We start from the raw sequence: 25794 nt of genomic DNA, 5'->3' as shown, positions 1-25794 counted from the left end.
ATCTTGTTTGGGCTGCTTGATGCCAAACTCAGTCAAGGGAAGTCACTGTCACCTCACCTCTGGAATGCAACTCTTTTGTCCATGTTTGGACCAAGGCCGTAATGAGGTCAGGAGCCGAGTGGCCCTGGTGGAACCCGAACGAGGCATTGGTGAGCAGGTTATTGCAGAGCAAGTGTCGCTTAATCGCACTGTCAGTGACCCCTTCCATCAATTGAGAGTTGACTGATGGTGCGGTAATAGGCCGGATTGGATTTGTTCTGCTTTTTGAGGCCAGGACATACCTGGGCAATTTTGCACATTGTCGGATAGATGCCAGTGTTGTCGCTGTACTGGAACAGCATGGCTGGAGGCATGTCTAGTTCTGGAGCACAATTCTTCAGTAGTACAGCCAGATTGTTGTCGGCACCCTTAGCCTTTATTGTATCCATGTAATTTGCTGTTCTCGTTTAATTTGCTGTGTCTGTGAGTGCATTCATGCATACTTCTATGTGTGTGTGTTTGTGTACATGAGAGTTAAAGAGAGGATATATACTCTGCTCAGCAGGCAGAGTGATTCATATTTATACTTCCTCCAATCTTGCAAACAACAGTTACCTTAACTGCACGTGGGTCCCAGTGATGTGCCACACAGTATCCTGACTGATGGAGAGTGTTTCTATTCGCAGAGCTGTAACTGCACAGGCTCCTCTCAAGTAGCTCTCAAGTATGAGTGCATTCAGAACCTCAGTTTGCAAGCTCAATCGCTTTGTGGGACTTAAAGAGAGAGTGTTGCCACTTGTGGAGAAACTTCTTTACCCGGAGAGTGATGAGAATGTGGAACTCACTACCACATGGAGTAGCTGAGGTGCATAGATGCATTTAAGGGGAAGCTGGATAAACATATCAGAAAGAAAGGAATAGAAGGTTATTCCAATAAAGTTAGATGAGGAAAGATTGGAGAATTCTCGAGTGTCGCATAAATGCCGACATGGACTGGTTGGGCCGGATGGCCTGTTTCTGTGCCTTATATTCTATGCAATTCTGTGTAACCCAGTTTCAATTTACTGACTGCACTGGGGCTGTGATTAAAACTGGGGTTGTTGTGCTTGCTGATGTGTAAATAGGCCACCCACAAGGGCTTCATGCAAAAGAATGTTTGGTCTCGCAACATGGCGCACTCCCACACAGTCATGTGCATGGCACAGCTGCCCACTTGCTCTCAGATGTGGTGCTGCCCTTGACTTAGCAGGGCTTGTGCTGGGGCTCGGAGTGCTGTGTATTGACACATGTCTAACCGCACAATCAATATAGAACACAGTGTGTGCTGCTCAATGGCATTGCTCCATTCTGCACCATTTAAATGTGAGACTATTTCATAACGGTGATCATACCCTGTACAGTTTTTGCTTCATATTTTGTTTCTAACTGCGCATTGTAAGGGAAGAGATCAGCACTCTTCTTCTTCACACTCGGTACTGTTCAGTGAAACAATGTTAAAGACTGCCTTCTATCTTGTTACCATATACTACCTCGCTGGCTGTACTGTAGTGTTTTAATATGGGTGATACTGTACAGTGAGTGCCCAGATATAGGGCCATACTGTACAGAGTGTTCTAATATAGAGCTATACTGTACCAAGTGTTCTAAAATAAGGCTGTACAGGAGATGAGGATTTTGATATAGGGCCGTACTGTACAGTGAGCGCTCTGATATAGGGATACACTATACAGAGTTCTCTAAAATAAGACCACACCGTGCATTGAGCGCTCTGATATAGGGTCATACAGTACAGTGAATGCTCTGAAATAGTGTCATACTTTACAGTAAGTGCTTTGATATAGAGCTGTACTGTACAATGAATGCTCTGATATAGGCCCATACTGTACAGTGAGTATTCCTGTATAGGGCTGTACAGAGTACTTTCTTCAGCTGTATTGTTTCGTGGATATTGGACCATATTTCACTGTGGCAAGGCAGCTAATGATGTCCGTTGTTAGTTGTTTAAAACGCTGCATGTTTAAACTCTAAAAATTTTTGAATGGAAAGTTGCTCAAAGTGCAATTTCTTAACGACATAGCAAGGAAACTGGGCTTCTGACCAATCATATTGAAGGATTGTGATATTAGCAGCACAAGTGAAAATTATAGTGAGGAATTCAATGTCAAATCAGATACAGAAAGATAAATAAACAGGTAAAAAAAGATTAGATATAAAGAGACAGAAAAAAGAGAAGAAAAGGAAAGGAAAATTTCATATTTGACATTTTAATAATCTCCAGTAACAATTAAAACCTGAAGGAATGAGACTCCTCACTTGTAATGGTTAATTTTCAGTGCCTAAGAGGTTGACTGGCAGTAATTGAGACTTATCACATCGTTAAAAGGGTTCTTAGATTGAAATAGTCAAAACTTAACTTTCTGTGGTGGGTTTATTCGTATCGACTATACAAATACAGCAACTTAATGCTGTTTGATGTATTTGAATGGTGAGACAGACAGTGAAGTTTCATTTTTGCAAAGCTAATGATGGAGTGGCGTAACTCAGACAACGAAGTCTGGATTTCTGTATGAAATTGCCCATCTCCCAGCATCTGATGTTGCTCCTGCATTTGTAAATGAATATTGGTGAGCATCATTCATCTCTCCCTTATTTTGACAGTGTTATTCTGGGTCATTGTGTTTTACCCTACTGCTGTACCAGTGTTTTACAGAGCACAGAAATAAAATATAAACTCAGCTCTCAGGTCCTGCCTGTTGGGCTGTAGGTAATTGGCTGGTGAGCAGTTCCCTGAGCGTTCAGCCACTCACTCCCTGAGTGAAGTTGTTTGAAGTGAGATGTGAGCTGAATGGTGCTCCGACACTAACAGCCCCATTGTAGGCGAGATATCAATCCTCACTTAGTGTTTAGACTGCTCAGCTCAGGAGTGAAAAGTGGGGGAAAAGCAACGCTCATTGTAATAGCACAGATCCTGATGCTGAATGGGGAGGGATTTCTCACTATAGACATATGAATCTTGATGGTGTATGGGGGAGGGGGGGGTCTCTCACTGTACAAGCATGGGCAGAACTGTAACTGGCAAGGCGGGCAGGTGTTTAATTCCCTTTAAAATGCCAGCATGTTGAAAACCTGACGTAATCCTGATCACTTATGTCTTTTACTTGAGTTAGTTCTAGGGGGAGCAGGAAACCCCCAATAAGCTAAGAGGCATTCATTCAGAATTTAACACTGTATTCTGGATTTAACAGCCAGTGCATGGGCTTCCTGAGCTGTGTGAAACTTGCCAGTGTCAACAAGCACAGCGAGGATTCATTATTTTGAGAAATTAAAGGTTAGAAAGCCTTTTAAGACTGAAACTGCACAGCTGCTTCCCTGCCTATGAGAAAGACTTGTGCTCACAGGACTTGTTCTGAGAGCGTACTTTCACTGCTTTACAGATGGTTTCCAACATTTTGGAAGCTATTCCATCTATCATGAACTTAACCTCACCTTGTTCTGCATTTCCCTGCTGTCAGCCTTCACTGCAGCTTGGGAGCAGCTTATGCAGCTATACTGTGGACCTCTGATGAGGAACAAGAGGAGCAGCAACACCAACATCAACAGCAGCTGCCTTCTCCCCAGCTATATGTTGCTACACAGAACAAAGTGGGTGGACACAGATCTCCAGCTTGAAGGATGCAATGCCTCCAACACAGGGTATACAGACAGAGCAACAGTGCCTCAAGAGCCTCAGACTTTCTTGGCAGGTTGTTCCTGACATCTGCAACCTCCTGGAACAGGACATCCTTCCCAGTGGACAAGGTGAGCCTGTGGCCGTCAAGGTCACCACAGCCCGGACTATCTTCCTCTATGGCTTCTTCCAGGGATCTGCTGGTGACATCTGCAGGATTTCACTATCTGTTGCCCGCAAGCGCATTTCCCAGGTGACCATTGCCATGCATGCCAAGGCTGCCACTTCCATCCACTTTGTTACTGATGAGGCCAGACACAGATGGCTCTCACTTTGCTGCAGTGGCTGGATTCCCACAGGTACAGTGCCGTTCACCTGGCTCCCAAGGAAGCCTGCAACGGACTCAGTCAGGCACGGTTCAGATAAATTGAGTGTGTGAAGCTTTATGCCACAACAATACTGAACCCATTTCCCCTCTGCTCACAAACACAAATTATTCCTACAGTCAGAAATCCCTCAGTCTCAATCATACCATTTACTTGTCTTACACTCTGCTCATACCATTTTCCCAAAGGCTAATGTTCATTTGAAAGGTGAGTGGCAACAGAGGAGATGGCTGGACAATGGATACTTGAAATAAAGTGCATGATTCTTTTATATTTTCCAATTCTTTAAGACAATGGCATTTTTATAATTACTTTAATCACCCAAGTGAATCCTCTTGTGCAACTAAAAAATCTTTCTTTTCCATTTTCTATTATTTCTGTCCCTTTGATTTCAACAGAGCTCAAGGCAGGCTGCTCATTCCTCTGCTGCGACTGCTGAGATTTCGGTGGCAGACGTCCTATGGGTTTTGGAGCTCATGAGGGCCCTGCCAAAGACTGCTCCTCCTGCACTTGTGCAAGGCAGACAGTCATCAGGGCATGCGATGGCATATAGGCTCTGGTTTGGGGAGGGAGGGGCGAGGGGCACAAGCAAGGGACAAGAAGTGTGAACACCTTGAGCAGAGTCGCTTCCATGTGCCCTTTCTCCATCTTTCCTCTCATGGCCCACCCGCACTTCCCTGCTAGCCAAGGGCTGGAGAGCACTTTGCGACACTTCAATGAGGTGCTGAACTAAGCTAAGGCGAGGCCTTCCTCCATCTTGTTTAAACTGACAGATTAAATGTGCAAGCTATTCATCAAGACCAACCTGTACTCGGTTGCCTGCCACATCTGATGCTCCATGCAAGTAGCCATGGAGGTGGACATCGGCGCAATGGCCTAAGACATCATGGCACTCTTGGTGAAGACGGACTCTTCCAGTCTCTCTCTCTCCCATGGTGCACAGTGCCTCTGGAAATTCTGACAGAACCTCACACATTTCTCATTGCTGCTCTGCAATTGTCCTCTTCCTGGGTGACTCCCGAGGCACTGCACCTGTGCCCAGATTAAGCGGAGTTTAGAGTGTCCTGCATTCTCCGATGGTGATTCTACATTGCTATTTCTGTCTCCAACACCTGCTCCTGTTCACTTGTGATGTGTGCCTCACCATGTGACAACCTAGACATTTCCCTTGGGGTCCCCATCAAGGTGTGTGAATCTGAGCTTGTGCAGGGTGCGCATGAGTCCTGTGACGGTGCTTCCTCAGAGCGTGCAACCTACTCTGAGGACTCCTGCCGCCTCCCATTCCAGCTCCAGATGAAAGACATGAGCTAGTACTGACATGTGGAAAGAGTTCAAAGCCTTCATTATGCAGATGTTCAGATTTCCATTAGTGTGACATCAAATCGACATTAGTGATTGTTCAATGCCATGTGGCATTGTGATTTCTAATTCTATCACCAGATATCTGGGAGACTCCCATCTCTCTATTGCCAATGGCCATTCATTCTGCATCCCCCCACCCACCCTGCCGATCTACAAGGCCTCCTCCTCCACAGTAATCAGGGAGTCTGCACTCTCTCTTCTCATGCAATGAGAGAAAGTAGAGAGTTGTGAGTGTGAAAAACAGATTATGTGGAGAGGAGAGAATGATAATATTTGTGCAGGGTGACTGTGAGGGACGAGTGTGAGATGGCAATAAGATGAGGGTGAGTGTGAATGTTGCTGTTCAGATGGGGATATGAGGAGGTGTCTCCAGAGAGAAGAATGAGTGAAGCTGCAAGGTGTGTTGTTCTGTGGAGTGCTGTGCAGGAGAGTGCTGGGGCTGTCAGATTGTGGGGGTTGGTACCTGAAAGCGGTATGCCATTCACCTTCCCTGCCCTTATGAGGTCATTGAACCTTTTGCGACATTGAATCCAGGTTTGAGGGACTACACTCCTGCTATGACTGTGTCCATCACTTCCAACCACATTTGTTTGGTTTGTGAGATTAGCCTCTTCTTCTTGTCCATGGGAAACATTACTTGTCTGTGGGCCTTCCCAGCCCACAATAGGATCTCCAGGGAAGATTCAGAGACTCGGTGGTAGGAGGGGTGTGGGAGGCAGGGATGTCAGGGACACGGGCAGTCACCCCATGTTCTGCTTCCATTCTTGTGCTTTTTGAAGCCTCTAGAACCAATACTGACCCCTGCTGGGATCCCTTTAAGTAGAAACCCTTCCATTGACAGGTGCGGGTTGTCATCATGGCCACACTCTGTGATTGGTCAGGAAACCCAGAAGCGGGATGTTAATGCCTTGGCTAAGTTAAAGAGCCTAAGGAAATCTTGCTGCTGAATCAAATAGCTTTCCAAACTGCTCCTGGCACCCTGCTCTCCCCAACCCTGTATATGGGTCGATTTGGTTAAAATTCTGCCCGTGGACCCTGACAGCGTATAGGAAGGGGTCTCTCACTGTAAACATTTGAACCAACTCATCAGCAATCTATCTTGAGAAAGATTCATTCACTAATCGAATTGGTCCATGCTGATAGTCACATGTGCATGCCCTGTCCCAAGACCGTCACTCATTTGTTGTAAACTCCAGGTTTATTGCCAGAGGCAGCCACTAGTAAATTAGCCCTGAGTTACCTTGCCCGTTGTTTCTTTTCTGTCGGAAGTACCTGACCTTCTATAAGGACAATTCAACTTGTGTGATACATCCTTTGCCCTCCCCTTCCCATTACAGCTGTAAATGCCCTCCTGAACAGGCAAACAGGCTCTTAGTTTAATGTCTCATCCAAAGGATGATGCTGTTAGCTTTTTGGATCTTTCTTGTCCTTTCTATATATTTTGGCTTTCATATTTTAAACTGTTATTGTAGGTGAGTTTTGGCTTCATATCATTCAGCCTTGACAGCGTCTTCAATGTCTTTGATTTCTAGGTCATTTTTGATAACCTACAGATATTGAATGGAAAAACTTTCTTTTGATTAATTTTGCTCTTGTATCTATCCTGTGGCGTCATAGGATTCCCCTCAACATCTGAAAAGTAGCAGAGTAACATTACAACAAACTTTGTTACAGGCTGTAGCTGACAAATTAATCCATTAATTAAAATGGCAAAGCAAATAATAATCACAATAAATAGTAATACAATATATATTTACAGTAGCTGCTAGACTATACTAACTCCTCAAAACAAGGGAAACATTTAAATGGTTTGCAGTCTGTATTCTAAACAATAAGTAACTTTCATATTTTACAATGTTCTCCTCTTGTATTCTTATTAACTGCTACAGCTAACTAGTCTAACGTCCCTTCACTGGTTCCAGCTCCATTACCACCATACCGATACACAGTGCCCAGCAGGCTGTAAACCTTAACCTACTGGGTTGATGCAGTCAGCTGATTAATGTAATAAAATTCACATCCACATGAGCCAGTGAGGGAAAAAAAAAATCAGTCCAGCTTCTCAATCCTCATTGCTGGAACATCTGTGTGTGTCTGCATGTGTGTGTGTATGTCTCTCTCTATGGGTCTGTGGTGTTTGTGCACGTGTGTCTGTGTGAGTATATCTGTGTTTGTGTGTCAGTGTGCATGTTTGTGTATGCCAGCTGAGGACAGGCTTGTCTCAGAAAGATGCCCCTTAAATGCCTGCTTCAGCTTCCTAGATTGTGAAAGCTGCTGATTGCCTTGAGTGAAGCTGGGGGCTCTAGTGGAAGACTCAGGAATGGAAGGGCACAAGTTGGAGGGGTGATGAAAAGAATGCCAACCCTGCCCTGACCATATATATGATCAGTGGGTTGATACGATAGAAATTGCAGCAAAGAAGCAGGCCATTTCAGCCCAACCATTCCATGTTGGTACTGATCCTCCACTCAAGCAGTATCCTAATGCCATGTGCCCACCCTGTCCCCATTTCTTTCTCCCCCTTTCTCTTCATCCATCTATCTAACCTATTCTTAAATGTTGTCACAGTTTCTGTTTCTATCACTGACTCTGGCAGTGCATCCCACAGCCTCACAACTTTCTGTCTAAGAGGTTATTCCTGCTCACTGTCCTAAATCTCTCGCATTTAATTGTATGTTATGTCACTTATGTTCTAGACCCCTCAATCACTGAAACAGTTTGTTTCTATCTACCCTGTACCAATCCTTCATAAATCGCAACAGCTCTATCAAATCACTGTTTAATCCCTTCGGATCTAATGAAAATAACCCCTACAACTGGTGCTGTAAGGGTCAGTAAAGGATGGAGCAATAAGGAGGTAGCATCTTTCAGGCCTGAGAATGAGTGGAGTTGAAGAGCATGTTGCTGGGAGTTGCAGCCTGTGATTTAAGGCTCTCCATGACTGTTTCTTGGCTGCAGACTTTGGCGGTACTTGCCTCGAGCTACCGTTGCTGCCTGCTCACATTCCTGCAGAGTTGGATCATCACTGCCATAAAAAAGTTTGTTAATGAAATCAGCAGAAAAATAGAGAGACCGAAAGAGTCCAGCACTGTCACCTCATCTCAGATGGAAACACTGACAAGAGTGTCTGTGTGTGATTATCTGTACTTCTGTACTGCATTTCACAGTCCCATCAATGCTCTGCCTTGTTCCCAATTGGGATCAGAGAGACACTAATGCTCAGTTTCCACATTCTAATAAACTGATGCCATCATACATCTGTGAGTCCTGCTTAAATTTTTCTGCATGAACTTTTTATTTTGGGTGGAAGGGGATTTTGCTCAGCAGACACTACCCTCATTGTGGGGAACTTTTAACATGTGATTCCTTGGTGTAAGCTCTATTCTTAGGTTGCTTGCAGGAAAGGGCAGGGTTAATGCAGTGTGAAGCCTGTGCATCTCCTGTGAGGCTGCCCCATACTTAGCTGAGTGAGTGGGTGGATGAGTTTGAATTCTTTGCTTAGGTATCAACTTTGGCTCAGTGGTAGCACTGTTTTTGCCTCTGAGTTAAAGGCTGTGGGTTGCCCTCTGGAGACTTGAGCACATAATCCAGGCTGACACTCCAATACAGTACTGAGGGAGTGCTGTATTGATGGAGGTGCTGTCTTTGAACGAGATATTAAATCAAGCTCCCATTTGCCTTTGAAGGTAGAAGACCCCATGGCACTATTTTGAAGAAAAGCAGGGAAGTTATCTCTGGTGTCCTGGTCCATATTTATCCCTCAACCAAGAGATTATCTGGTCATTATCTCATTGCTGTTTGTGGGAGTTTGCTTTGTGCAAATTAGCTGCCGCATTTCCTACGTGCAACAGTAGCTACACTTCAAAAAGTATTTAATTGGCTGTAAAGCACTTTGGGGCATCCTGGGGTTGTGATAGGTGCTGTGTAAATGCATGTCTTTTCTTTATAGTATGCTGCCACATCCACTGCTGACAGATAGTTGGTCAGATCTGTAATTAAGCTGTCCAGTTCTCAGTGGGTGCATGCTAGCGGGACATGTGTGTCATGTGTAGTGGGCAGAGCAATGCCATTGAGACATAGGCTCTTACTTTTGTTTTGAAAATATAGCAAATTCTCTTCCCCCATCTCCCCACACACCACCACCACCTTTCCCACACTCCCCAACTAGTGTTTCAACACCCAACCTCCTGAAAAAAAAAACCCGGTAAACCTGCCTATTAGTTATCTAAAGGAAATTATATTTTCTGTGGATTGGGTTTTGAGTTCAGATTTTATGGAATTTGCCCCTCTCCCGAGGGTAATATGGTCAGATGTCAGAAATGGGTTATGATGGAGGGATTAACATTTATATTGCATGGGAAGGCTGCAGATTGTAGGCACTGCTCCTACAAGTTGCTCAATTGAGCAGGGAAAGCCCCTTCAGAACTCATTGCTCCTCTTGCAAATTTCAGGCTGGCTAAGGCATGGGTTTAAAGGCTGTTTGTTGAGGGATGAGTGATTACAATAATCAACCATTGTGCTGTAGTTCAGCTCTGAGTGTTTTGCTGATCCATCCTCACAGGCTGGGTACCTTTCCTTATTCAGTACATAGGCAGAGCCCCTGTCAGCTGTTTGGATGCATGGGGAGCCAGGTTGCAATTCTCTGTGTTGATGTTCTACATACCTCAGCCTCCACCCTGCCTCTCAGTCCCAATATATGCATGGAATTCCAGCGGGTCTTAAATGGATTTTCTCATCAGATCTATTACAACTGTTCACACTTTTTGAATAGTCATTATCCTTTTACATGATGCAGATTAACATAATCTTTTTTCATTTCCTGTTGAATGATGCATGAATTGGGACCTGTAATGTTTGTGAATTTCAGTGAGATTTACCTGGTAGCTCCCCCCCTTCCCTCTTACCACTACCTTATGCCCTCTTTCCCTATGCCCTCTCACCCTCTTTCTCACCAGTCTTCTTCCAGATGCCCGCTTTCACCCCTTTTTCGCATCCTACCTTCCCTCTCCCCACTTATCCCTCTCCCCACTTATCCCTCTCCCCACTTATCCCTCTCCCCACTTATCCCTCTCCCCACTTATCCCTCTCCTGACTTTTCCCCTCCACTCTGCTTTTGCAACATTCCTCCTCACCCCTTGTCTTCCAGCTTTCCCTTTGAAATGCTGATGTTTTAATGCCCTCTTTGATAGTATGTAAGCAATCATTAGCATTGTCTTTTGCTCTAGGAACAACCCAGTGGGATTATCGAGAGACTGCATACAACCAATTAAATTAGTTAGGATTTGTGTGCATGTACATTCCTGTCAGCACCACAGGCCTTTGAGGTAGAGTCTAAGCTTTGTGATCTCTCTGGAATCTGTATATTAATGCCTTCCTCTCTCTCTCTCTTTCTGACAGGGAGTGGACCCATCCAGTTGTGGCAGTTTTTATTGGAACTCTTGACAGACAAATCTTGCCAGTCATTCATCAGTTGGACTGGTGATGGCTGGGAGTTCAAACTGGCAGATCCTGATGAGGTAAGGACATGGTGACATTGAGTTTGTCATGAGCATTGGCCAATCGCCAACTTTTTATGTTTTTATGTGTACTTAAAGTGGATAAAGAACCAGGGCCAGATGAGGTGCGTCCAAGGACACTGAGGGAAGTGAGGGTGGAAATCGCAGAGGCACTGGCCATAATTTTTCAGTCTTCCTTAGCTCGGGGGTGGTGCCAGAGGACTGGAGAATTGCAAACGTTCAAAAAAGGGTGTAGAGATAAGCCCAGCAACTACAGGCCACTCAGTTTAACTTCGGTGGTGGGAAAATATCTTGAAAAATAATTCGGGACAAAATCAATAGTCACATGAACAAATGCTAGTTAATTAAGGAAAGTCAGCATGGATTTCTTAAGGGAACATCATGTTTGACTAACTTGCTGGAGTTTTTTGAGGTGGTAACAGAGAGGGTTGATGAGGGCAATGTTGTTGATGTAGTGTACATGGACTTTCAAAAGGCATTTGATACAGTGCCACACAACAGACTTGTGAGCAAACTTGTAGCTCATGGAATAAAAGGGACAGTAGCAACATGGATACGAAATTTGCTGAGTGACAGGAAGCAAAGAGTAGTGGTTAATGGATGTATTTCGAGCTGGAGGAAGGTTTGTAGTGGAGTTCCCCAGGGATCAGTGTTGGGACCCTTGCTTTTCCTGATATATATTAATGACCTAGACCTTGGTGTACAGGGTGCATTTTCAAAGTTTGCAGATGATACGAAACTTGGAAGCATTGTGAACTGTGAGGAGGATAGTGTAGAACTGCAAAAGGACATAGACAAGTTGGTGGAATGGGCAGACAGGTGACAGATGAAGTTCAATGCAGAGAAATGTGAAGTGATTCATTTTGGTAGGAAGAGCATGGAGAGACAATATAGAATAAAGGGTACAATTCTAAGGGGGGTGCAGGAGCACAGGGACCTGGGTATATATGTGCATAAGTCATTGAAGGTGGCAGGACAGGTTGAGAGAGCGGTTAATAAAGCATACGGTATCCTGGGCTTTATTCATAGGGACATAGAGTACAAGAGCAAGGAGGTTATGTTGAACTTGTATAAGACACGAGTTTGGCCTCAGCTGGAGTATTGTGTCCAATTCTGGACGTTGCACTTGAGGAAAGACATGAGGGCATTGAAGAGAGGACAGAAAAGATTCACAAGATGGTTTCAGGAATGAGGGATTTCAGTTATGTAGATAGACTGGAGAAGTTAGGACTGTTTTCCTTGGAGAAGAGAAGGCTGAGAGGTGATTTGATAGAGGTATTCAAAATCATGAGGGGTCTGGACAGAGTAGATAGAGAGAACCTGTTCCCACTTGTGAAAGGATCGAGAACGAGAGGGCACAGATTTAAAGTATTTGGTAAGAGAAGCAAAAGTGACATGCGAAAAAGCATTTTCATGCAGCGAGTGGTTAAGGTCTGGAATGCGCTGCTTGAGAATGTGGTGGAGGCAGGATCAGCATTCAAAAGGGAATTAGACAGTTATATGAACAGGAAGAATGTGCAGGATTACGGGGAGAAGGCAGGGGAATGGAACTGAAGAAGTTGCTCTTTCAGAGAGCCGTTGCGGACATGATGGGCCGAATGGCCTCCTTCTGCACTGTAACGATTCTGTGCTTTTTACATTAACCTGGGTTTAGAGACATGTGTTCAAATTCTTACTCAAACTTCAGGTTCATAGCACATAGCCTAAGGATGGAGGTCTAGCTGCCAGATCCCCTGTCATTTGGGACCGTGTAATAGTCAATCTTTACTCCAGTTTCTGTATTAACCCCCTTCTGTTGAGTAAAGAGCTTTTTTAAAATTTTTGAAATAATAATCCAATGATTTGTTGGCTGAGGTTTTAATAATGTACTTTTTGTCGTATATTCCAGTTCTGAATAGTATTAAGCATCGTATTTCATGAGAATAAAACCACGGTTGAGTCAGTTAATCTTGTTGCTGTGTTCTGCAACCATAATAGCTGTGGTGCTGTCCTTGTTGTCCCTGAATGTTCCAGTCTTGTGGATATATTGTCCTTGTGTAAATCCCCAGACCTATTGAAATGTGGACACTTGAAGAGACTGATTGGAGTTCCTTTGCATCTTGTATTTGGAACTTCAAAGCCGCAGAAGCCCCCCACCCTGTTGTCCAGGGAACTGTAAGGACTTCCAAGCCTTGGTATTAGTTCAAATGGTGAATTTTTTTTGGCTTTTCTAGAAATCTGAAAGAACATGCTTAGAATTCAGTGTCACCACACTCTAATTGGTTAATCATTAAATCTCCTTTTTCTGTGATGCCGTTTTTGGAGAAGGGGATGAGCATAAATCCCAGTGAATTTATTGTTGGTCTAAAGGTGCAGTACCATTCACTCTTTCTTTAGCCTGAAAGCAGCAATATATTTGGGTGAGGTTCCATTAGATAGCAACAGCAACTAGCCTTAGTACCTTGCGCAACTCACCCAAGGGGCGTACCCTCGTTCATAAATGTTTGTCGGCCTATTGATCTACAGTGGTGCATTAAAGCCTAACCCAATGTAGATTTGTGAGGAATTCCTGGAGTGTGAGCACTGATTATTTTTTTGTTTTCCCCCTGTCCTGCTCCATTCCAACCCAGATACAGTGAAGCCAATTGGAATGCTCCCAAGATGAACAAACACAACACAGACCAGCTAATGGTTCCGGGACCTTGCTGACCTGCATGGCTCAACCACATTGAGCAAATGCACCAGCTGAGCTGGATTTACCAAAATGATAGCATGGCTAAAAGGGTCAAATTATGAGGATTACATTGTGTTCCCTTGAGTTTGGAAGGTTGAAGGAATAATAGAGGTGTTTAAAATATTAAAAACATTCCATAGGGCTGATACAGGGAAACTATTTCCTCTGGTAGGAAATCCAGAACAAAGGAGCACAATCTTAAAATTAGAGTTAGGCGGTTCAAGAGTGAAATCAGGAAGCACTTTTTCAGTAAGAGGGAAATAGTGGAAATATGGACCACAAGAAATAGGAACAGGAGTAGACCAATATGGCCCATTGAGCCTGCTCCACCATTCAAAACAATCATGGACGATCTTAGGAGTCAACTCCATTTTCCCACCTGCTCGCCATAGCCCTTGATTCCCTGAAAGACCAAAAAAACTGTCTATCCCAGCCTTAAATGTATTCAATGATGGAGCATCCACAACCCTCTGGGATAGAGAATTCCAAAGATTCACAACCCTTTGAGTGAAGTAATTTCTCCTCATCTCAGTCCTAAATGATCGGCCGCTTATCCTGAGTCTGCGCCCCCATGTTTTAGATTCCCCAATCAGGGGAAATAATCTCAGTGTCTACCCTAGCCAGCCCCTTTAGAATCTTATATATTTCCATGAGATCACCTCTCATTCTTCTAAACTCCAGAGAATACAGGCCCAATTTACTTAGTCTCCACCATAGGACAACCCCCTCATCCTAGGGACCAATCCAGAGAACCTTCACTGCACTGCCTCCAATGCAAGTATATCCTTTCTTAAATGTGGAGACCAAAACTGCACACAGTATTCCAAATGTGGTCTCACCAAAACTTCCCCTCTCAGAAGACTGGGTCAGTTGAAATTTTCAAAACTGAGATCCAAATATTTTTCTTAGGTAAAGCTATCAAGGGAAATGGAACAAACACAGTTAATTGGTTAATTGAGGTACAGATCAGAATGATGGAACATGATTGAGGAGCTGAATGGCCCACTTCTGTGCCTATGTTCTTATGTTCTGCTTATATACTAGTGATGCTGCCAGCATTCCTTGAACCTCAGAGCATAGAGCACCAGTCAGATATTTGTACTGTCCAGAATAGAATCATACAGAACAGTAGGAGGCCATTCGGCCCATTGTGCCTGTACTGGTTCTTGGAAAAAAATTCAAGTATTTAGCCAATTCCTTTTTGAGAGTTACTATGTGTGATACAATCAGATGGCAAATAGTTATTTTCTAAAAGTAATGACTGTCTGGTAGAGTTCTCATGATGGTTATGTGTTCATGATATGCAATAGGAAGAGAAGTTAAACCATTCAGGAGTGAATTTGATTGCCATATTGTTCATCCACTGAACCCCACACTATGCAAGAAGGTGATTGTTTCTTGGTATTAAAGGGACACCTTCTCAGTGACTGTCAGACTTATATTGAACCTTGGTTCACCCACACTTAGAGTAATGTCTGCAGTTTCGGTCTTCATATTGCAAAAAGCATATAAGGGCACTGGGGAAGGTGTAAAAAATATTTACAAGGCTGATACCAAAGATGAGAGGTTATAACTATCAGGAAAATCTGAATAGGCTGGGGCTACTTTTTCTAGTGACCTGATTGAGATCCTTAAAATTATGAAAAGACTTCATGGGATAGACGTAGAGCAAATGCTTCCACTTGTAGGGGAGATCCAGACTAGGGGCCATTAATATAAGATGAGCACTAATAAATAAATAATGAATTCAGGAGAGTGGTTTGAATGTTTAACTCGCTACTATATGGAATAGTTGAGGCAAATAGCATAGATGCATTAAGGAGAAGTTAGGTAAGTACATGAGGGAGAAAAGAATAGGATTTGTTGATCAGGTGAGATGAAGTAGAATGGGAGGAGGCTCGTGTTGAGTATAAACACAGGCATAGGCCTGTTGGGACGAATGGCCTGTTTTGGTGCTGTCTAATTCTATGTAATTCTGTGAATGCCACTTCCCTTTTCAGGTTGCCAGACGATGGGGAAAAAGGAAGAATAAGCCAAAGATGAACTATGAGAAGCTGAGCCGAGGCCTGCGTTATTACTATGACAAGAACATCATTCACAAAACAGCAGGCAAGCGTTATGTGTACCGGTTTGTTTGTGACCTCCAAAGCCTGCTAGGGTATACGCCAGAGGAACTTCACGCCATGCTCGACGTTAAACCAGATGCCGATGAATAAGGAATACCCGCTTGTGGGACTGGATTCCAAACTGTGTTCACATACAGAACTTGTATATGGTTTGTTTGCTTAAGCTTCGTAGAGAAAGCCAAAAATCATCGCTTTGAAGACAGACATTTAAAAACAATGCACAGCTCTACAAGGCAAACAAAACCAGTTTCTTCTTTAAAAAAATAATTTTTATTTGTGTTTTTGGTTTTGTAACCTCTCGTTTTTCCTGCCTTACTAGTGCAACGGATGGACTGTGCAAGGATTGTGATGCTGTAAAGCATTGTAGGAGACGGGAACAGACGCACTGCCCTCAAAGAAAACCATTGTCCCCAATGGGCAACTGCATGACTGTCACTGTCCACTTGTCCAGTGACAACCTTGGCCACATTGGTGGACTGAAATTAATGTATTAGGTAGTTTATTATGTTACTTATTCGCCAGTATTTTGTCTTAAGCTCATATGTAAGTTGGTCTCAGTATTTTCAGAATTGTGTAGGAACCTTACCAGCTCTGACCTGATCAGGTGTTGAAGGTGGGTAGACCACTTAGAGATGACTCATTAAGAACCTAAAAGGGAGCTACGATTGGGTGAAGTACCAAAAAAATGTCACGTTGCGCCAAGCCTGTTGGAATCTGTCTTTGTCCAGTGTGACAATCAGTGTGGTCGATCACAATGTCTTTTTTAAATAGAGAATAGTGAGCTAAAAAGAGACAGGAGATGAGATTCTTTGAAGCACTATGGTTGTTTCCTGATACAGTCTGACACAACTGAATATACGGAATATATATTGATATGTTCTGTGCAACTAGACCACTTCTGGGAAGGTGCTTTTAAAAAGCTACATGGAAAAGTAAATTCAATACCAGCCCTAGTTTTATGCCAGGGAGGTCTGAAGAGGTGAGTAAACAATGGGATATATATGAATCTTGATTAGGTCTCCAGGTTCGAGTCTGATCAAACCAAATAAGATGAAGGGCAGAGGTATACCTAGTTCCACCCGAGGTCTCACAGCTCTGAAGCCTCGCAGATGAACAGAATCGAGGCAGCCTTTGTATATCTGCTTGCATTAAGTTTAAAGGACAGTGCTATCCTTGAATTAATGGACATTTCGAACTTCAAAGTGTCTGGAATGAATGAGGTAGACAGGAAATCTATCTGAGTGGAGAGTTGTCTGAAGTTGAGGAGAAATTCCATTGTTAAGTCTAAGCAGGCAAAGGCCAGTTTTACCGGTGACTCTGTGTCACTACTGAACTTGGGAGGCTTTAAGTATGGTCACTGGATACAAAATGGAGATGGTTGCTCTTTGCCATCTTCAATGAGCCAAAGAATGTTGTACAACTTTATTTTACAATTTTTGCCCAGGGTGTCTAGACATTGTCTGGAATACACTGTGTAACTTCATGTTTCTGCTCTTTTTCCTAGTTGCATTGCTAGAGAGGTGTTTCTACCAACCATCAGTAAGTGATATACCTTCCATGAAATGTCATTGGGGCACTGTCTCATTCAGTTTGCTTACACACCCATGTAGCTCAGTCTAATTGTACTAAGTTCTGTCAGTAAAAAACTGAGGTGTTGCACTGTAAAGTATCAGCTGATTGATTCATGGTTACTTGGCCCACAGCCTAAGTTACCTTTCCAATGAGCATGTGCAGCTCTATCAAAAAATGATGAAAATGGAGGCAATGAGCAAATGAATTTTGGCAGAACAGCAAGGGCCTGGGTGAACTGCACATTCAAATGCTGATGAGTTATGTGGTTGTGCTTTGTTACCAACCATTTCTCGAGCACCAATCCAGGTCAATGTGTTAAGCAAGAGTCACCTTCAGCAATGTGGGAAACACAGCATAATGGAGTGGCAGAAGATAAATAAAGAAAGACTTGCATTTATTTAACGTCTTTCACGACCTCAGGATGTCCCAAAGCAATTTATAGCCAATGAGGTACTTTTGAAGTGTAGTCACTGTTGTAATGTAGGAAACATGGCAGCCAATGTGTGCACAGCAAGCTCCCACACACAGCAATGTGATAATTACCAGATAATCTGTTTTTAGGTGTTGCTTGAGGGATAGATATTGACCAGGACATTGTCTACATCTGTGATTTCCCCCATACAGTGAGCTCTAACTTTCAATTCTTCCATGAAGGGCAACTGCTAAGAGAAAGCCTAGTCAATTCCCAAGAGAAAGAGGGAAAAGCTATAGGGCCAGTAGTTCCATTTAAGAGGGCTCTTCACTTGCTGTATGGAAGCTGAGGCTTTCTAATGAGCGCATACAATTGTTTTTCATGAGAGTAAGAATGGGCGAGGGAACAGTCCTGATTCCCAGCTTGGTCAACATTGCATCAATTGGTTATGAATGGAGCCCAGAGGCATATGGTGTAGCAAGTCTCCTGAGGGCCATAGGTGAAGGACGGCAGGTTACAAGTGTCCCTAGGGATGTGTGATGAGCATTACTGCCCTAGGAGAAAGGTAGTTCACAACTTGTCCACTTTGTGTAGCTGTTTCAAGGGTGATGTCTAAGTTATTGATTAAGACCGCTTAGAATTATATAATGGTGAATATGAGACTTTCAGCTGGAGCCCAAATCTCAAAAGTGTTTGCCTAGACGTACGGCAGTCAAGAGTTGCATCATGTGAGTGAAGCTTATTTTCGACCAAATGCGCTGCAGTTCATCATTCAATTGGTCAAGGAAAAAATATGCTTCTAAACACATTTATTTGTCTAACTGGTGTGTGAGTAAAGAGTTGGAATTTGGTAATATGTTGCAGGTATGTGGAACGTGCTTTAGAGGACATACTGTAAATGTCCTCATGTATTGTATATTGGATGTGTGAATCCAAAAACACAGACCACTGCTTCAGAGTTGCCGTGACCAGGTATTAACCCACCGTACGTTCCATTGGCTCTGTGATCTTTAGTTTTAATCCAAAAATTGCCTCAACAGAATAAATACTTTCTTACTGTAGGTTTAAAGTCTGAAATAGGGGATATAAAAAAGATGTTTTATGTATTTTGTTCAAGACTTATTTTTTAGCTTTTTTAAGAATAATTTATATTTTTTAAAAGGACAAAAAAGCAAAAAGAAAGCTGGTGCTTTGTAAACTGAGGTAGCTTAGAGATGTAGTGATCTCATTGGAGCAGAGTGAAGATTCCTGTAAGTTTAGTTGCTGATGCTGGCACATCATGTTGCTGGAGATATTTTATATAACTGTACTCTTTCTGTAGTTTAAATATAAATGTTACAAATTGTGGAAATGCTTCATAAAAAGAAATGAGCTGTGAAATTTGGATTATTTTTGACTCCAATGTAATACCAGTGCAGATGTGATTCAACAAATTTTACGTCCAAGTTTTTAGAATCTACCTCCTGTAGCTCCAATCCAAATTCTGCCCTCTGCGGCCTGAATGTAAGGCTGCTATTGCCTCCATATCCATTTGAGATGGAACTGAAGACTCTGCGTTTTTATGAAGTTTATTCAGAGTTATTTCAATAAAGAAAAGCTTATTCTTTACAAATTGGTCTGATCTTTCTGCCTTGCAATTTTTAAAAACTTGAATGCATTATTGCAATTTTCACGGGCTGACAGGCATGTGTGCCATGGTTTTCTCCATTTTGTAGTCATTTAATTTATGGATATGATTGAACACACAGAACAGCAATCAACACATTATTAGCATTTGCTCCTTGGGTTTGTAAATAGACCAATGTTGTTGCCTTTCTGAGAAATCAACCACCACTGAAAAGATAGTTCAAATGCCCAGCATGTGTTGGTATCGGGGTATACACTCCCTGCTTTTCAACTTTTTGTTTTCAATTTTAGCTGCAATTAGTTTGCATAATTCCACATCTAGTTGGCATTCCATTGGCACCATTGCATCACCTTGCTATGTCCAAACCTGGCTGTATAACTCTACATTACCATGTGTTCTGGTGTTTCCTCAATGAGAAGATGACTTGGTAAGAGTCCATTCTGTTATTTCCTAGAACATTGTGCACTCTCCTGTTTGACTGTTTTTAAAAATTGACTCCAATTCTCTGTTACTGGGATATGGACAATGCTGGCAAGGCTGCATTTGTTATCCATCTTGAATGACCCTGAGAAGCTGATGGTGGGTCTCCTCGAACTCACTGCAATTCTCATGATGGTGCTCTTACAATGGTGTTGGATTGTGATTCCATGAATTGCTTGTTGAGATTCAAGTGCCCTTAAATAGAAACGATTTCTAATAATGGCATTTCACTATGTTGGAAGCTGATTGTTTCATCAAACTGTTGATTGGAAAGGAGCAGTTACCATGAAGCTCATCGCTCAGCCTGATGTGGCTGCATTCTCCCAATTAATTCAGAGACTGTTTTAAGTGTTCAAGAATATCTCAAAGCATATTTTACACAAAAAACAAAATCAGCCTTGAGACTAAAATTTCCTTTGGTTGAACGGGGATGAATAATTTTTTAACATATGCAATAAACTTGTATGAGATTGGGTTCTTTGATTATGAGTATAGATATTTCACTTATCGGGTACAATGAGTTGTGCTTTACCGACCAATAAACCATGGAACGTCAGAGGTCCTTGGTCCATCCTAATCAAATAGATGATTTGAGTTACATGGTTATCCATTCAACTTTCACCGCAAGTTCTGTATCAACCAAACGAAGTGCTGAATTTTATGGGCCCCGCCGAGGCGGGATCGAGGTGGGGGGCACAGAGTATTACAACAGGTGACCGGGGGGGTGGGGGGAGGTGCGGGGTGGAGGTCCCGTTGCCCAGCGATCATCCCAGAGGCAGGTTAGACTGATGATGGCCTTCCTGTTCAGAGGACAGTTGAGGCCCTTAAGTGGCCTATTAATGGCCAATTAAGGCCTCTTTCCACCACCGCTGGGATCTTACCAGCCCTAGGGAGGACGCCTTGTAAAACGAGGCACCCTTCCCTCCTTCCTGGGAAATATGTGGCCCACAGAGGACCCCACCAGGAACCAATTCACCCCCGAGCTCCCCCTGCCTTTTCGGCCCTACTTTGGGAACTCCATTTCCTACATAAAATCCAGGTCATAGTGTGGAGAGTGACTTGATACAGTTAGCTTGGCCCAGTGTGGACATAAAATCACCTTGCTGGGGCGAACTATAGGAAAACATTGATGATGATGCACGCTGAGATGCTTGGTGCATTGACAAGTCTGCCTGACTGCCTACAGTGAAACTGGATCTTCAAGATCCAGAGTTCCTCGAGGGTATCCTACAAGACTATCTTTAATCTCCCCATTTGAAATCACACACATGCCGAGCCACTGGGATAGCAATGTGTAGGAGCATTAGGCCAGGCAAAGGCACCCGCTAGACAAACACTAAGGGAATGCACAAGGGTGAATAGTTCTGGGTTTTTTTTTGTATAATTGGTTTGTTTCTGAATAAAGTTGTTGAGTGAAGGGTTTTGCTGTTGACCTTTGTTGAGTGATGTTGGTCAAGGGGACTTTGTGATAGGGGTTCTGAAATGATGTACTGTTAGGCATTACCCTAATGAATTTTGGGTCCACGTTCTCTGCATTTTGAATTCCTTCATGGCCTCACCTCACTGTATCTCTGTAACCTCCTCCAGCCGTAGAACCACACCGAATGCCCTGCATTCCTTTGACTCTGGCCTCTTGTGCTTCCTCCAGCATCTTTGCCTCACCGTTGGTGGCTGTGCCTTTAATCAGCTGCCTTGGTCCTATGATCTGGAGTTCCCTGATTAAACCACTCTTCCTCTCGACCTTCCTCTGCCCCTTTAAGACCATCTTGAATACCACCTGGTTGTTCAAGCTTTTGGCATTAGTATGTTAACACTTCTGTGAGGGAGATTGGGACATGTATCCACAATAAAATGGAAGAAAGGAAGACTTGCATTTCCATAGCGCCTTTTACAACCTCAGGGCATCCCAGAGCGCTGTGCAATGAAGTACTTTTTAAGTGTAGTCACTGTTGCAATGAATAAATTCATTATATAAATGTCAGTTGTTGCTGCTGATGTGTGTGTAAAGTGGGAGGGGAGTAAATTCTCAATTCATGCATATTTGATAGTTAATGCGGTTTTGGTTGGATAATTGACAGTTAGACTAGGTGTGAAAAGCTTTAGGAGTTTGTGGTCAGCTAAAACAGTTTAGCTGGTTACGCTTGTAAAATTAAACAGCCTTGCTTGTGACACAGACAATACCTTATACAGAAATGAGTAATGAACGCCTTGGTTTAGAGAATATTGAGATAATTGATTCAGAACACTACATAGCACAAAAAAATTTTGTCTGATTTTCATGTTTTAGTTTTGATACATTTTGGTAAAAAAAATAAGGTTTTGAAATTAGACTGCGCTTGTAACCAGAAAACCAGAATTTAATATTAGAAAGAATACGATAATTAATAAACACTTAAATCTGTCTTCATAAAGTTTAATGTGGAAAAGATTTCAGGTGTGTCATTCAACACATAACCTTTATCAAGGACACTGGACAAAGTTCTATCATGTTTTAAAGTGATGCTGCTCAATATTTGGAGAGAATGAATCAATCCTTAACGAAACAGGTAAAGTAACCACGTGCATCACAACAGCAATGGACCAAAAGATTTAAATATAAACAATCAGTTATACTGAATGTTCTTTCCCTCAGAAACAAGGCCATCTATGACCTTATTGTGGATGCTAACTTGACGTGGCTCTGACAAAAGCTTGACTCATGGTTCGTTACACCTCACCCTTTACTGAAGCCTTTGAATGTTTTCTGTTGCAGGTGCTATGAAGCATATTTTAAGTGGCCATGTTCCTGGATTATTAATCCAGAGGTCTTGACTAATAATTCAACCAGAGCTCCTGGCAGTTTGAGAATTTGAATTCAGTTATATAAAAAAAAGGGTATCAGTAAAAGTGACCATGAAGCTGTCGCATTATTGTAAAAATCTATATAGTTCACTCATGTCCTTTAGAGAGGAAGGGTACTGTCCTTACACAGTCTGGCCTGTATGTGATACCAGTCCCACACCAACATGTAGGGTAACTCGGGATAGGTATTGGATGCCAAACTTGCCAACAATGCCCACATGCCAAGAATGAATTTTTAAAAAAGTTGTTGAGGCAACACATGAACACATGGGGGGAATTTTATGCTCTTCCCCATGTCTGGTTTGGAGCGGGATGTTGGAGGGGGTGTCCCCACCACCTTCCCGACTCCACTCAAATTAAGTCCGAGGTGGAAAGGCCTGTGGATGGCCTTCCCACCTCGCTGCCAATTAAGGCCCTTACATGAGCAATTAATGCCTAATTAAGGGCCTCCTTTCACCAGTGCCAGAATTAGCCCAGTGGTGAGCGAGCCTGTCGCCGGACGGGGAGCATGCCAAGCAAACTCATGCTTGTTGCTTGCCAGCTCTGGGGGTGGGGGGAGTCCCTTGTTAAAAGGCACAGTGCCTGAACAAGGGACTCCGCATCAGGAAGCAAAGGCCTGCTGAGAGCCACCTCCCTGCCCTTGCCGCCTCCCCTACATCCCCCACCCCTGTGACCCCTACCCCCACAAAACCCCACCCACCCTGACTTACCTGTGGCCTGGTTCCAAGGCCTAGGCTGAGTGCTCTACTGGCAGCAGCCATCGCCTCCGCAGTGGCGCTGCTCAGTTAAAGAGCTGCCGGCCTCTGATTGGCCAGCAGCTATCAGCAGGCAGGACTTCCACCGCCTGGGTCCTTGATCCTGGGGAAAGTCCACTTAAATGTCTAATTGGCACTTGATCTGGGCCTTTCCCAGAGGATGCAGCACGGGGCTCTTGCCAACGTTTTTGCCAGTGGTCGAGACCCCTGTTACCAAGACAATATCCCAGCCAAAGGGTGGAATCTTCTGGACTTAGAAGATACTTGGGCTTCGGGAGCATTTCCGGGTCCTGACCCCGATACTGTCAGAGCTCTGACCGCCTGTGCGATCTTCTGGGAAGTGGCCAATTAAGAGGCTGCCTCCGCATTTGCCATCCAATTAGGGATGGTGGGTAGGCTGCACAGGCAGGAGGACCAATCATGGCACCCGAGGCTGTGGATAACTGGCAGCTCCACTGGGAGAGGTGGCTGCTGCTAAAGCAGATAGGAGACTGCGAGGGCACCTCCAAATGTTCCTACAATTTTAAAAATTAAGTTTTTCCACAGCTGTGAGGGCACTATTGTGGAGGAGGAAACCCCTCCATATGATGGCTTGCAGCCGTAGCTGTGGCCCTTTGATGCCTGTGACTCCCGAATGGGGAGACTTAAAGGAGGTGTCAATGGCTACCCCCCCACCCCCCCAACCTCTGGCCGCAACTGGGAGGCCACCTATAGGCAACAGGCAGCCGGATCTGTCTGACTACACCTCTGAAAAGATCCCTCGGAGCTGGGAACACGTCAAGGAGCTGCCCTGACACAAGATTTTCTAATTTATCTTGGCTGTCCTGCCTCAAGTCTCATCTCCATGGGACTAGGAAGATTCTGCCCAAAGACACCTGCCAATGAATTCATTCACAATCAGCACTCTTTCTCTTCCAGGACACGATAGTACATAACAGGGAGTAGCAGGATCTGACTGGGGGAGGGGAAGTATAACTCCATGAGATCAGTCCCCTTGAGGAGCAGTGCTGGTGGTGTTCGGGAGAGGAGTAACAGGTGAGTGACCACAAGCAGAGCAGGGGCATCTCGCCTTGAGGTAAGTGGCCACTCCAGCTTCCTGCCTGATTCCTAATCCCCGAAACCTTTCCTCACTCACAAACTCCACATGGTCTCATCACACAGACCCACCTATAGTGTTCACAAACACTGTAATCTACCCCTCTAGATTTATCACTGCAGGCTCCCGGGAGCAAGATTCTCCTCACCCATGGAGGAACTGGAAGAGTTGGATGAGGAGAGTGAAGAGGAGGAGAGTAACGAAGAATGCACTGTGTCAATGGCTATCACTGTCACAGGCACCAGCTTGGAGACTGGTACCAAGCATAACTTAGAGACTAAAGTAGACCATGGATACTTACAGTGGAACACATCGGGCACTAGCAGGCAGCAATCATGCAGGGTGGAAGGGACATCACAGGTGCCACCTTACCAGAGGGCAAGGTTGCATACTCGTACTATTTGAGATGAGGACCTCGCAGAGCCAAGCTTCAGAAAATGGTTGATGGGTGTGACAAACCAAATGCTTGGTGAAATGGAGAGCTGGACTGAAAGCTTATGGGCCGTGGCTAGAGGGATGGAGGAGTTGCCTCTAGCTTGGTCTGTGGCTTAATTTTAATGCAGAGTCTGGAACCCATTCTCTCTGGTGTAGAGAGACTGGTCAATTCCACCCAGCAACCTGTGTGGCCCAACATCATGGAGTGCCTGGTGACTTAGGTTGTAGCTTCCAATGCAGTCATTGCAGCTTTCCATGAAACAACACACAGCTTCCATGGTGGGTCTGGGCTCCTTGGTTGAAAGAGGCTTGCAGAGTGTCTCAGCTGCTCAATCTGTCCTCCAACACATCACGGGGCTGCTGTACAGAGGCTCTGAGGTAGTGCTGTGGGAATCATGGAGCAGGAACCTCCTGATCTCTTCCCCCCCCCCCCCCCCCCCGCCAATCCAGCTTGTTCTTTGGCGTTGCCTGTTAGTCAGGCAGCCCAGACTGTTGAAGCCCAAGCTGAGATGGTGTACTCTGAGACAAGGCCATCATGGCCCAGAGTCTCTCAAGGGCATCACAGGAGAACATCTGAACTGCCCTCTTTAGGTTCTCCATAGCATCCACCTCACCTGCTGCTGTTACTCAGGTTGCACTTCATAGAAGCCCAAGAGTAGTAGCACTGATAGGATAACCAGTAATGGTAAGTACCAGGGTGAATAGTTGAATATTCGGAAATGCTGTTTAGTGCTACACTGTTTCTATTATTTGTTTTTGCTGTAGCTAAAGAGTGATGATGGTAATTGGATAGTGGTGGAATTAGTGTAATTTGTTTTATTCTTCGA

General features: G+C 44.0%; 1 protein-coding gene across 2 annotated transcripts in view; it reads left to right on the top strand.

The window, feature by feature from the left end:
- ets1 (v-ets avian erythroblastosis virus E26 oncogene homolog 1) overlaps nucleotides 1-19345 on the top strand; it is a 108830-nt gene extending 89485 nt beyond the window's left edge. For both annotated transcript variants that reach the window (XM_068053776.1, XM_068053777.1), the window contains 2 exons: nucleotides 10792-10910; nucleotides 15624-19345. In XM_068053776.1, the coding sequence (XP_067909877.1) occupies nucleotides 10792-10910; nucleotides 15624-15839 (335 nt within the window). In that variant the 3' untranslated portion in view covers nucleotides 15840-19345. The remainder of the gene's footprint in view (nucleotides 1-10791; nucleotides 10911-15623) is intronic.
- The last annotated feature ends 6449 nt before the right edge of the window (nucleotides 19346-25794 follow it).

This window comes from Heterodontus francisci, chromosome 22 (genome assembly GCF_036365525.1).
Source record: "Heterodontus francisci isolate sHetFra1 chromosome 22, sHetFra1.hap1, whole genome shotgun sequence".
In the NCBI taxonomy this organism is placed as follows: Eukaryota; Metazoa; Chordata; class Chondrichthyes; order Heterodontiformes; family Heterodontidae; genus Heterodontus; species Heterodontus francisci.
Note: the sequence above shows the minus strand (reverse complement) of the source record. Positions and strands in the feature narration are given on the sequence as shown.